At 38.0% G+C, this 12579-nt stretch overlaps 1 protein-coding gene across 3 annotated transcripts in view; it reads left to right on the top strand.

Annotated features, from left to right (window-relative positions):
• The window catches only part of atg7 (ATG7 autophagy related 7 homolog (S. cerevisiae)), a 58045-nt gene continuing 45466 nt past the window's right edge, over positions 1-12579 (top strand). Inside the window, exons 1-12 of one of the 3 annotated variants that reach the window (XM_004548558.3) lie at positions 1-414; positions 2753-2954; positions 3345-3399; positions 3983-4100; positions 4261-4338; positions 4469-4585; positions 4880-5026; positions 5405-5493; positions 8826-8953; positions 9693-9783; positions 9959-10103; positions 11627-11785. In XM_004548558.3, the coding sequence (XP_004548615.2) occupies positions 2783-2954; positions 3345-3399; positions 3983-4100; positions 4261-4338; positions 4469-4585; positions 4880-5026; positions 5405-5493; positions 8826-8953; positions 9693-9783; positions 9959-10103; positions 11627-11785 (1299 nt within the window). In that variant the 5' untranslated portion in view covers positions 1-414; positions 2753-2782. Of the gene's footprint in view, positions 415-1844; positions 1868-2550; positions 2572-2752; positions 2955-3344; positions 3400-3982; positions 4101-4260; positions 4339-4468; positions 4586-4879; positions 5027-5404; positions 5494-8825; positions 8954-9692; positions 9784-9958; positions 10104-11626; positions 11786-12579 lie in introns of those variants that run through there. The other 2 variants (XM_004548559.3, XM_004548560.3) reach the window with 2 other exon arrangements.

Here is a 12579-nt window from a genome sequence, read left to right on the forward strand (position 1 = left end):
CCCTAACCCTGTTTCCGTACGGTCCGCCGCTCACATACAGCTAATTTCTGGTGAAAACTGAAGTCATAATTGAGCCCAAAAGTAGGAGCAGAAGTAGCTTTACCGGTTTCACCACTATTATGTTGCGTTTGTAATTTCACAAGCTAAAACCGGCGTTCATTACAAACGCTTCAGCCTCTGTAGCAGTCTCCGAAATGAAAAGAAACGGCGCCTACAGGTTTTTGTCCGTTTTCTCCTGCTTTATCGTCTGCGCGTTCTTGTTTATGTTTTGGTTCTTTGTATTTTACTCAATGGTGCTTGCACCATAAAGACAAGAAACCGTAGCAAGTAAGCTAAAGCTTACCCACACTGCACTGCTTTATTTACAAGACTCGCGATCACATGATCTCCTTCACCAGGAAGTAAGGTTTTATGGTAAGTGCACAAGTCCTGTTACACGTTAACGTATAAACATGTATGTATCTGTCTGAAGCGGACATAAATTGTCTGTGTTGTGATGCAGGGATGTCTTATTTTATGATTTATTTCCATGAGAATTTTCGTCGCGTTAAAAAGCGCTTGAAGTGCTAAAGCTGCTGGGTTTCATAGTGTGGTCTCTATTGAGCTGACTTTACTTCTCAGCAAGAGAAAACAGTTAAAGACACGAAAAAAAGTAAACGTAGAATTTAATCATTAACATGCCAAGACTGACAGCCATTAAATGCTTAGTCTTGAAGGTTTGGCGCTCATTATTTAACCAGAGTTTAGGCTCTCTTTGCAGCTGAGCTGGTCAAAAATATTTTAAAATCCTTTATCTTTTCATGGATTATGCACGTGGATGGGATACAGGAAAGGAAACACGAATCCTCTTTTTTTCTTTTTTAAATGTCCAGTTTATTGTTCATGTAGCTTGCCATCACATATGGAGTTATTTGTGACAGATATACAGTACCAAGAGTTAAAGAGAATTTTTATAAGATGGGACTGAGACCACCCACACATCATAGCGTCTTGTATGGTTTGAAGATTGTGGTGCTGACAAAAAGACGGTTGAGCTGAAAATGTTCAAATCTTGTTGGGATTGACCAAAGTGGACACAGTTAGAAATCAGTGTATCAGAAGTTTAACGGTGTGGAGGTAAAGTTAGAGAGCCAAGGCTGAGGTGGTTTGGACGTGCAGAATAGTAATAGAGGATGGACAAAGGATGTTGAATATAGAGACGCCAGGGAGGAGGAAAAGACGAAGACCTCAGAGAAGATTCACTGATGAAGTGAACAACTGGGACACCAAATGAGCCCTGGCATATTTGGTCCAGGCGGCTGACTATGATCAGTTAATAAATAAATAAATGTTTATGCTTTATTTTTGTTTAACCACGTTGGTACACTTGTTGTTGGGTTAGGAAGTCTTTGTTGTGCTTTAGTGCAGCATGGCACAATTAAAAGCTACCCTTTAGCTATTAGCAGTGGCTTTTGGTCATTGATGGTGGGTTATTTTACTTGAATGTCTCCCTTGATAATCATGTCCTTCCATTTATTTCCTTACCATATTATTTACACCTTCCCCGCTCTCTTGTTGGAACTGCTCTCCCTCCTCCATCATTTCTCCATGGCTAGTGCTGGAAACAGGAGCAGTACTGTGACTGTGAGAGCTTTATAGTAGTGGTTGCTGGTACTGCTGTTGACAGTGCAGTTTCTAATATGTATATAAACATTTTGCTGCATATATGCCTAGTTTATTTTTCTTTTTCTCTCTTGGCTTTTCACTGACACCTTTTTTTTGTGCTTTTGTTTTTCCATCTGTGTCTGTAGGAGAGGGATGGTTGCGTTAAAAGATTATATTCGTCTATCCAGGATTACTAATAAAAATTGTCCACTGGACTAAAATGGTAAATGGCCTGTATTTGTATAGCGCTTTACTTAGTCACTAAGGACCCCAAAGTACTTTACACTACTAGTGTCAGTGTTTGTAGTGCCAGTGCACCATGGCAGGTGGCCTGTATGATTATAGCAACAAAGAAAAAAAATTATATTGACCCACCAGGAAAAAGCCTAATATGCATTACCAGTCCAGCCCTAGTAGTGAAGGAGGATTTACAAAGGGTTGGTGTGACTGAGTCGAATGCTAGGGGCAGGGTGAGAAGGAGGCAGATGATCTGCTGTGGTGACCCCAAAGGGAGCAGCTGAAAGAAGAAAAAGACAACTGATAATAGTGTGATTTTTTTTTTCCTTCATTTGCATGTGTGGCAGATACTTTCACATATCAAAAGCACATATAGTTACATCTCTGATATCTTGGGCGATGTACTCATCGAGTAATTTTAAACCTGGCTGAGTAATAAGCTTATTCAAATCACATTCTTCACTGGGTTGTCAATTAAACAGCAGCATTGGAAATTTAGGGCTCAGCAGATAATGAACTGATTATTATGTGATCAGCAGGAGCTCCTGATTTAGGCATCCACTAATCACAGGGCTCCACCAACATGTGTGAGTGATTTTGGGCAAGACATTGAACCCCAAGTTACTCCTGATGGGCAGGCCAGCTCCTTGCAAGGGAGTTTTCCCATAATTGTTGTGCGAGTGTGAACTGGTAATTGAGGCACTCCAAAGTCATAAAACCGTATACAAGTGCAGCTTTTATTCTGTGCTTTTATTCAGACTGTTTACTTCAACAGTGCGAGAGTTACTTTTACTACTCTTTGTGTATCTAAGTCATAAGTTATTATAGTGCCTGCAAGTGCTTCATAGCCGTCTGCTGTTTTATTTCACAGCTTGTTGAACGTGCCGCTCTGTGAAGTGTAATGGCATCTGACATCAGTGAGGCATCGCCGTCCACTGCAGAACTTAAGCTGCAGTTTGCTCCTTTCAGCAGCGCTCTGGAAGCAGGCTTTTGGCATGAGCTTACTCAGAAGAAACTCAATGACTACAGATTGGATGAGAGTCCCAAATGTATCAAAGGATACTATTACAATGGTGAGTATTCTGATGGCATGGTTTCAATAAAAGATCAGTTCAATTCAATTGTATTCATATAGCGCTAAATCATAACAAGTTGCCTCAAGGCACTTTATATTTTAAGATAAAGACCCTACAATAATAGAGAGAAACCCCGACAATCAAACTGCCCCCTATGATGAAGTACATGGCGCCAGTGGGAAGGAAAAACTCCCTTTTAACAGGAAGAAACCTGCAGCAGGACCAGGCTCAGGGAGGAACAGCTATCTGCCATTACTGGTTGAGGGTGATGGGAGGAAGACAGAATAAGCAACACACTCACTCACTGTCAAATGCAGTTTTCCCACTTGATTGACAGATCTGTATTTTCTATTACCAATGTGGCTGATCGACTTTCATGTCTGATAGGTGATCCTCTTGGTTTGCCTACCCGTCTAACTTTGGAGTACAGTGCATTTGATGTGTAAGTATAAGGCATTATGTTGTGTAAAGAAGCATTACACTTCTGCTAAGTTTTTCTGCTGCCATTGAGTCTTGTGATGCAAAGTGTCATTGTAAACAAAGCCAAAATAAAAGCATAGCATAGACTGTTGGGGTCACACTGCTGGGCAGGTGGGAGGACAACGTGGACACCTAAATTGATACCATCTACTAAAAATCTTAAATGAGTTGAATCTCGGTGACCTCCACCTGAAGATCAGAAGTTTTCTGAAAATCTTGTGAATGTGATAACTCAACAAGGAAGTTACCCAGGATGTTTCGACTTATTCCATAGGTGCAGCTACAGTGAGGCAGAGGGGAAGCACCGAAAGCTGCCAGTATTTTTAAATCGGCTCTGAACAGTTACAAAAAGCCTGTGTGTCTAAAGAAAAAAAAAAATGACGTGGCCTTCATCCGATTGTGCAGTTGTCACAGAGATGTTTTGTGTATGTACTTCTATATAGGGAAAAATAAACTTTTATATAGCCCACTGGTTTCTGGTGGTCAGTATGTTTACACTGTGAACATACAGTTTAATGAAAAATGTGTTGGTTTTTTGCTGTTAGTGATGGTTCAACTCCTGCTCGTTGCTGCCCAGCTTTGGGAACGCTGTACAACACCAACACTCTTGATGCCTTTAAGACTACTGATAAGAAGGCTCTGTTGGAGAAAGAAGCCAAGGAGGTAAGAGACATCCAGTGGCAATTTGTTCTGACATCAAAAACATGTTGAAAGTGGATTATCTATAAAGTAGGCATTAGAATGGTCATATTTCCCAACAGAACATTACCTGATTAAATTATTGATTATTTTTTCTTTTGTATTATCTCTCTTTGTTGGGTAGATTTGGGATGCTATACAGTCTGGAGCTGCACTGAAGGACCCGTCCATCCTTTGTAGATTTATTCTCCTTACCTTTGCAGTGCGTAAAAATATGATCATATATGTTTGCTTGTTCTTTTTTGCTTTTGTTTTTTTCTACACTTTAACAACTTCATGTAACCAGTTTCCTTTCATGTTTCTCTCTTGTTCTGGCTACTCTTTTTAAACAGGATTTGAAGAAGTACAATTTCTACTACTGGTTCTGCTTTCCTGCTCTCTGTTTCAAAGAGGCAATAATGCTTGTTCGACCGCCCTCCGTCCTAGATCAGGTTTTCTCTGCAAAGCAGGTTGGATTTTTAAAGATCACCATATAATTTTAGATATTACACTTTGAAGTTATCCTTAAATGACCTTTTCTGAAAAAGTTAAAACTCTACAATTACTATTAGCTGTTTTATATGATGAATACAAAGTGCTATTAGTGTCTTCCACTGCTTCATCTATATAAACCAAAAGAATTTTACAGAATAATTCGGTTTTCATCCCTTTGAGGTCACTTGGTTGAGAATTGCTGCACTGACTTCAGCACTTGTGATATGTTTGAATTGCCGGATTTTTCTAACTTCTAATTTCTGTCTTAGATTGCAGCCCTGCAGGATGCTTATGATGGCCTGTGCATCAAAACAGGAGCCACTGCAGTTCCTTACTTCCTAATAAAATACACAGATGAGTCAGTTCAGATGGCCGTGCTGGGGGACTGGGAGACATTTTTCAGTGATACTAAGAAGGTTTCAAGAAGATTTTTATATTTATATTATTAGAAACAGGAATTTAATCTTATATTTTATTATTCTGTGTGTCTGCTACTTTTTTTGCACTTAGATCAATATCATAATAGTATGATTTAAAGTATACACCAAAAGTTTCCAAACCTATTGTTGTTCATTCTGTAATAAAAAAATAAAAATAAAAAAAAGATTCAAACAGACTCGTTTTTTTAATAAGGTTTAAAATTTATTTTGTTGTGGCTTCAAACTGGATTTCTACTGTAGTTTTATTGGCTCATCACATTTTACTAATGTTGTCTACTGTTACACACTCACACAATAACACATATACGCATTCACGCCTTGCTAATGTAAACATACCTTGTTTGTTTTCTCTAGGTTACTGTGGGTGTCTATGATCCGTGTACTCTGTCCCAACATCCGGGCTGGCCTCTGAGGAATCTACTGATGCTTGTAGCTAACCAATGGTAAACTCTCTGTGTGTGTGTGCATGTGTGACTGTGTTTTGAGGAAGTTGTCTCAATGATGTGTGCTGTCGGTCATTAAGTAATTTGGAAAAACCTGCTGAATTTCACTATGAGTTGCACATAAATGAAAGGCTCCTCTTCCTGACTGATTTCCCAACCCTGCTGCAGTGTTAGGAAAGCAAACCTTTGTAATTTAAGAAAATTATCAATTTCAAAAAGAGAAATGTATCAGTTTAAAAATGTTTGCATCAGGACAAAAGCAATTGAAACTCTACTAAAGTTATTCTGTTCCACTCGGACTGAAAAAGAAATATCAAGCTGCTGCTTCGTCTCAGTGGTGTTGCAAGAGTTTAGTGGGGATGTGATTAATTTGATCAATTACATGTGCTCCTAGATGACAGCACTTGCTTACAGAAACACGACTGTTGCTTTTAAGCTAGTCCCATTTGTCTATAAGGATATCAATTTTCCAGATAAACAAGGTTTATTTCTTCCATTTAAGCTCTTGCTAAGCTTTAATCTTAAAATGTAAATCAGGTTGTCCAAACAGTTTATATTGATCTAATCTGCCTTGCTTGAAGAGGATGAATAATGATGTCACTGCTTGCTGATTTATTATTTTTTTCCACCTAAAAGATTTTCAAAATTATCTCCAAATTCCATCAGGAAACATTGCCGCTCATGTTTGAACTACTTTGTGTGGATTTATTGCCTTTATGTGAATCATATTTCTTTTTCTCAGTTGTATTTATATATTTTTTTACATTTTATTTATTCATTTATTTTTTATTGTGGCAGGGAGTAGTTGCGTGGTCTGGGTAAAAGACCATAGCTGGTTTGTTAACTCATGCCATACCTATCTGTGACACACAGCAGCTACTGTTTGTTCTAACCACAGGCGGTGTTGTTTTATACACAGTATGAGGTGTCTTTGCAGAATATTGACAGATATTTTTAACTAGATTTGATCTATTAAAGGTGCTGTTATTAAACACTTTTAACGGAATATGTATATTTCTTATTCTTTTTGGTTTGAAAAGCGTTAGCAGGCTCTCTTGGGATATTCCAAAGTTGATGGAGGGTTTCTACAGCAGGATAGATCGATAACGGTTGTTACTTTCATGTATGTCACGTAAAAGGAATGTATTGTTACATTGTTACAAGGCCACATTAAGAAAATTCTTATTAATCATTTGGTAAAAGTCAAAATATCAAGATCAAAGATGAAATTCTATTTCAAGAAAAAACTTCAAATACTCTTTTGAGGAAAAAAAGTTGAAATGTGAAGATTACAGCTGTTATTTTAAGACAAAATGCCATAGCTCCTATACCCTAACGTTTAGATGAGTTAGTGAAACAAATTGATCAGCCGTCTTATCATGTCTTGTGATACAAAGGACATCAGTATCATTGCATCTGTCCATTACTGGCCTTTTCATTTTGTACAAATCCAACCAATTCTTCCAAGTCCGTGTGTTTTGTTGAAGAAATATAGAAGAAATCGAGACACGTCAGACCTGGCAACATCTTGTCGCATTTTCTCTTGTCTTTCTACAGTTGTGGTGTGATATCACGCTGCTCTACCTGCAAATAGTTATTTGAGTTAGTTTTGCCTTTCTATCAGCTAAAAGCAGTTTGGCCAATCTCCTCTGGTTAGAGAGCCCCTGCTCACTGGATATTTTCTCTTTTTTTGACCATTTTCTGTAAACCCTAGTGATAGTTGTATGGAGAAATCCCAGTCGATCATCAGTTTCTGAAATACTCAGACCAGCCTGTCTGCGACCAACAACTACGCCTTATTTTCCCCGTTTTGATGCTCAGTATAAACTTTACCAAGTCATCTTAACCACGTCTACATGCATAAACGAACTGAGTTTCTGCCATGTGGTTGGCTGATTAAATGTTTGTGTTAAAATGCAGTTGAAGAGGTGTTGCTGATGAAGTGGGCAGTGAGTGTACATATTTATTCATTTATGAAGGACACTTTTTTTTATGTTTTCGAAAATAGTTATCTGTAAACAACACACTTGGACGTCCTCCTACATCAAGGGGCCATTTCTTTTGTGGTTAAATTAGGCTCCTTCATGAGTATATGTCACATATCATCAGGAGTGCATTTTTAAAGCAGGATATTGTGTGTTTTCATCCAATCAGCCTCTTTAAGTGTTGTAGGCTGTGATTTTTGCTTGTTTTGAACACTTTGTGCTTATGCTCAGTGTCTCCAAAGCAGGTGGTTGTGCTTTATCATCTTTAAATATTCGATTATGATTTTTATTTGCTTTATTCAGAAGTGGTTGATTCAACAATCAGAAAATTTAAAAAATAAAAGGATTCATATCCCACGGGCAATGATATATTTTAACCAGCTTAAGTTAAAAAAAAAAAGAAAAGGTTGTTTTGTTTATTTTTTTTAAAATATTGTATAAACGATGCAGGTGAAAACTGCAAATCATCTGAAAGCTTTTCGGTACTTTTATTTTCAGATGGTAAATAAAGGAGTTGAGCTGAGAAATGAAACTAAATAGTTTTTGAGTAAAAATGTAAATATTCAGATGTAGGAGTAGATATCAAAATGAAATAACATAACCCCATACCTGATGACTTTGAGCAAGAGGAAGCAACCCATCTCACACAACTGATCATAATGTTTTGTTATGTTCTGAGACTGTCGTTGAAATTATCTCTGTATGTTTCTAATTGTGGCTTTTATATCAGTTAAGAAGCGTTGCACACTCTTATTTCAGGTCTATATTGAGGAGTGTTTTGTCACAGAGCTTAGTTTTCCCTCTTTTTTTCTGGCATTTAAATTTTTTTTCTTCTATTGTACAAAAAAGGAACTCCCACAGAGGCTTGTTTAGCAATAGTCTTCTGTGATATCAACTCATGCATGCTCTGCAGGTTTTTATCTTAAACAAACCTCATCGATCCTGTGCTTGACTACATTTTTTCTCTCTGTTAAACATAAACTGTTGATACTGGCATCGATGGCTGTGATGTCTTGCCTATTCAGTTCTTTTATCAGAGCTTGATTGTGTAACGTGACTCAGTTTTTCAGGACCATATTAGAGGAAGTGTTTTAGTACGGCTGTATAAGGTGTCAGAGTTTTATTTTGGAGCAACAGGCACATTAACGTGTATTTCACAATGATGGATGTGAGATATCTACATGTAAAAAAAGAAAAAAAAAAGAAAAAAAAAAATATATATATACATATATATATATATATATATGTATATGTGTGTGTGTGTGTGTGTGTGTGTGTGTGTGTGTGTGTGTGTATATATTTTCAACATTTCATGTAGCATCTTGTGTGTGTACGTGTGCACTACAGGGGGTCTAAGTCTAAGCTGGACACAGTGGAGGTGCTGTGTTTTAGGGACAGAACTCTGCAGGGAAGCCGCTCCATTCAACAGAGCGTCATCTTCCATGTCAAACTACCTGAGCTTCCCAGCAACTCTGGTAATCTCTATTTCTTTCTGTGTTTCTCTTTTTATGTATGGGTGCATTGGTGCAGTTTGCATTGTGCTGCTGTGCATTTTTATATCGGTGCATTTGTATTTGTATTCATGTGAATGTGTGCATGCATTCAGATACATACACTTGTGGATATTAATAGTAAATTGAACACGCATTCTTAGTTCACTTTCCACCGAGACTCACTGTTTCTTTTTCAGGACACACTAATCTCACAAAGCGTTTCCATTATTCCTTTATCTGCTGAATAAGGGAAGAAAGTAATTTAAATGGTAATAGCAGGATGGGAAAGCGGGTAGCTCTTTGATCTGCAAAGGTTTTTGTTGAGTTCAGACAAGGAATCTTTGTTTTCCTCAATCTACCTCTGTGGTTCATAATGTCTTTTAATTAATTTGCTGAGGATATATTCATGCAGCAAAAAATGATTCATCTACTCTGATGATTTGATATTGTTTTGAAAAGGATTAACCAATCAACCTTGGCCCAACTTTACACCGGGTTCAGCTAATCCATCTTCTAAATTCTGAAAATAGAGAGGGAGTAGACTGTATGTTTGTGAATTAACATCCACACATCTCAATTAAATAAAGGTTTTGGTGTATTAGAAGTTTCATTAAAGTTGTTCTAGCCTGAAAGTGTTTCTGTATGCATTTATGATTTTTGCTTATTTTACATTGCAAGTGTGTTTTTTGTTGTTGGTTTTTTTTTTTTTCTTTTTTGATAGCTTGTCCCAAGAGTGTCGGCTGGGAGAAAAATCCAAAAGGAGCCATGGGACCCAGGATGGTCAACCTCAGTGAATGCATGGACCCCAAACGGTGAAATAAATAATACACGTATTTGAACTTCAGCAGGTTGTCTCGACCACGTCTACATGCCTAAATGCATTGAGTTGATGTCCAGTGATTGCTGATTAGATATTTGCGATAACAAACAGTTGGTGAAGTGGCTAGTGCGTGTATGTCTTCACCTGTCTTACTTAATTTTTTATAGGCTTGCAGAGTCTTCAGTAGACCTGAACCTGAAACTCATGAGATGGAGGCTGGTTCCTTCCCTGGACTTGGACAAAGTGATCAACACAAAGTGTCTCCTTCTAGGTGCTGGGACACTTGGGTGCAATGTGGCCCGGACACTCATGGTAAGGATAGAAAATCAAATCAGTGGGTAGACAGGGTGATGAAGGTATGCTAGAATTTGGATAAGTGCTCCTTGGAAAGTGTTATGGCTCTTAATTCATTAGGGTCTATGACTTAACCAGAAACTGTTACAGAAGATTTTTTAAACACTGATGTTAGTAAAGATGAGAAATGTTATGTTTTGATGATGGGTAGTATTTATTTTTTTCATGCTATGTTAAGGTGTAGCCGCAAGTCAGGTTACGAAACCTGTATAAAGGTTACTGCAACTTACAGGACAATCCATACAAATACTGCTAATACAACAATAATAAGCAGTAGCCCCGTGCCATTATCAAGACAGTTATCCTAAAAAGTGTAGATTTAACATTATTATCATATTACTGTGTGTCTCAGATTACATTTATACAAAAGAGAAAAAAAGGACTACTATTCTTCTAACTAATATGCTAGCATTACTGTTTCCACTGTTAACAGTATACATACACATACATGATGCTTGTTTGTTCAGAGTGTTTTTGGAACCACTGACTTTCACAGGAACATGCTTGAAGTCAGGATTTCATCAAAGGTTCCTTTAACAGAAGCTCATAAGCTTTGCAACAATTGTCAGGTTCACTGTTTCACTGTCACACACCTCAATTTTTTACATTCTTTTTATATGTCTTTATTTGATAGTTGAGCAGTTAAGATAGACAGGAAATTGGGGAGAGAGAGGAGGGGAAAGCAGGGGTTGTAGTTGAACCTACGCCACTGCACTCCAACCACGTGGCATGTGTTCACCAGGTTTTACAAAGATTAGAAGATGCTCGATGTTAATTATTTTTCATTCTGGGGATGTAGGCAGCACCTCTCTATAAATAAACCTTCTCTTAAACTGATCAGCTGACACACTGTTCACCACTTGTTTCACTTTTGGTGTCTGAACATGATGTGTGCCATAAAGTTTACAGTATACTGCAAATGAGTTATCTTGAATTGCTTTTGCTAACCACTTGAAATTCTGAAACAACTTTAGCGTTTTAATTAATTTGCACTCACAGAACAGAAGCATAGACATGTCACATTATTTGTGATGATATAATCTTGTCCAATTATCAACTGGACAAAATAGATTTTCTTTCATTTTTAAAAATCCTTTCCATCCATATCAGTGACTTAAAAAACTTTTTTAAAAAGGCTTACTCAGCTTTTAATATTTTTTTCAGTGTGAAAAACAACAGCTCTGATCTGCAGGTACAATCATCATCCTTGGTGCTTGCTTTTTTTCACCAGTTATTTGATTGTCTTTCACACTGAACCTGGTGTAATGTAGAATAGAACTAAAATTATACAGTTGTTTAACCTGCACACTAATGCACCCATTATTTCAGAGTTAGATTATAATTGCACTAAGTATTCATTTTAAATGCACACAAGGCACACCATCTCCCACTCATTGTCACTGAAACTGTTTACAAAGCGCCATTTAGGTCAGTGTTCATGTCAGTAAATGGTCGATTATGGTTTTTCCATTTTTCTCCAGGGATGGGGAGTGCGACACATTACATTTGTAGACAACGCAAAGATCTCATACTCCAATCCAGTGCGGCAGCCGCTTTATGAGTTTGAGGACTGTCTTGGAGGTGGAAAGTCCAAAGCCATGGCAGCTGTTGACCGACTTACCAAAATCTTTCCCGGTGTGGTACGTCGAATAACAATGCTTAACTGTGTAATATGACGCCTGTATTTCTGCTCATATTTTAGAGTTAAAGCATGCCCTGCTTCTTGGAAGCCAATGATTACAGTCTGTCATAATCCCTGTTATTCATTTCTTCAGAAATCCTGTGATTCTGTTCTGCATATTTCAGCGTTATATTGGAATCGCACCAAGCACTCATTTGAAATGCACACAAGGCACAGTGCCTACTAGTTACTGTCACTGATGATGCTCACAAAGTGCTGCTGAGGCCAGTGTTCATGTGATAAATGGAGGTTAATTATCTTAAAATAACATTGAAAAAGATGAATTTGTAATCACTGTACAACTGCACTGAATGCAATTGCCATTTTACTATTTTTAGGTTTTTAATTGTATTCCTGTTTGAGTTCTTGTAACTTAGATGTGAAGTACACACCATGGAGAATAATAAGAGTTGGTTTTTATGCATATTAATGCTGGTGGTTTCAATACTTTGCAAATTAATGAGTGGGTTCTCTGTGGGTGGGGTTTTTGTTTTCGTGGCTCAAGAGTTGGGAGTTCGCCTTGTAATCGGAAGGTTGCCGGTTCGAGCCCCGGCTTGGACAGTCTCGGTCGTTGTGTCCTTGGGCAAGACACTTCACCCGTTGCCTACTGGTGGTGGTCAGAGGGCCCGGTGGCGCCAGTGTCCGGCAGCCTCGCCTCTGTCAGTGCGCCCCAGGGTGGCTGTGGCTACAATGTAGCTTGCCATCACCAGTGTGTGAATGTGTGCGTGAATGGGTGGATGACTGGATATGTAA

The sequence above is a fragment of the Maylandia zebra genome, linkage group LG5 (assembly GCF_041146795.1).
Source record: "Maylandia zebra isolate NMK-2024a linkage group LG5, Mzebra_GT3a, whole genome shotgun sequence".
In the NCBI taxonomy this organism is placed as follows: Eukaryota; Metazoa; Chordata; class Actinopteri; order Cichliformes; family Cichlidae; genus Maylandia; species Maylandia zebra.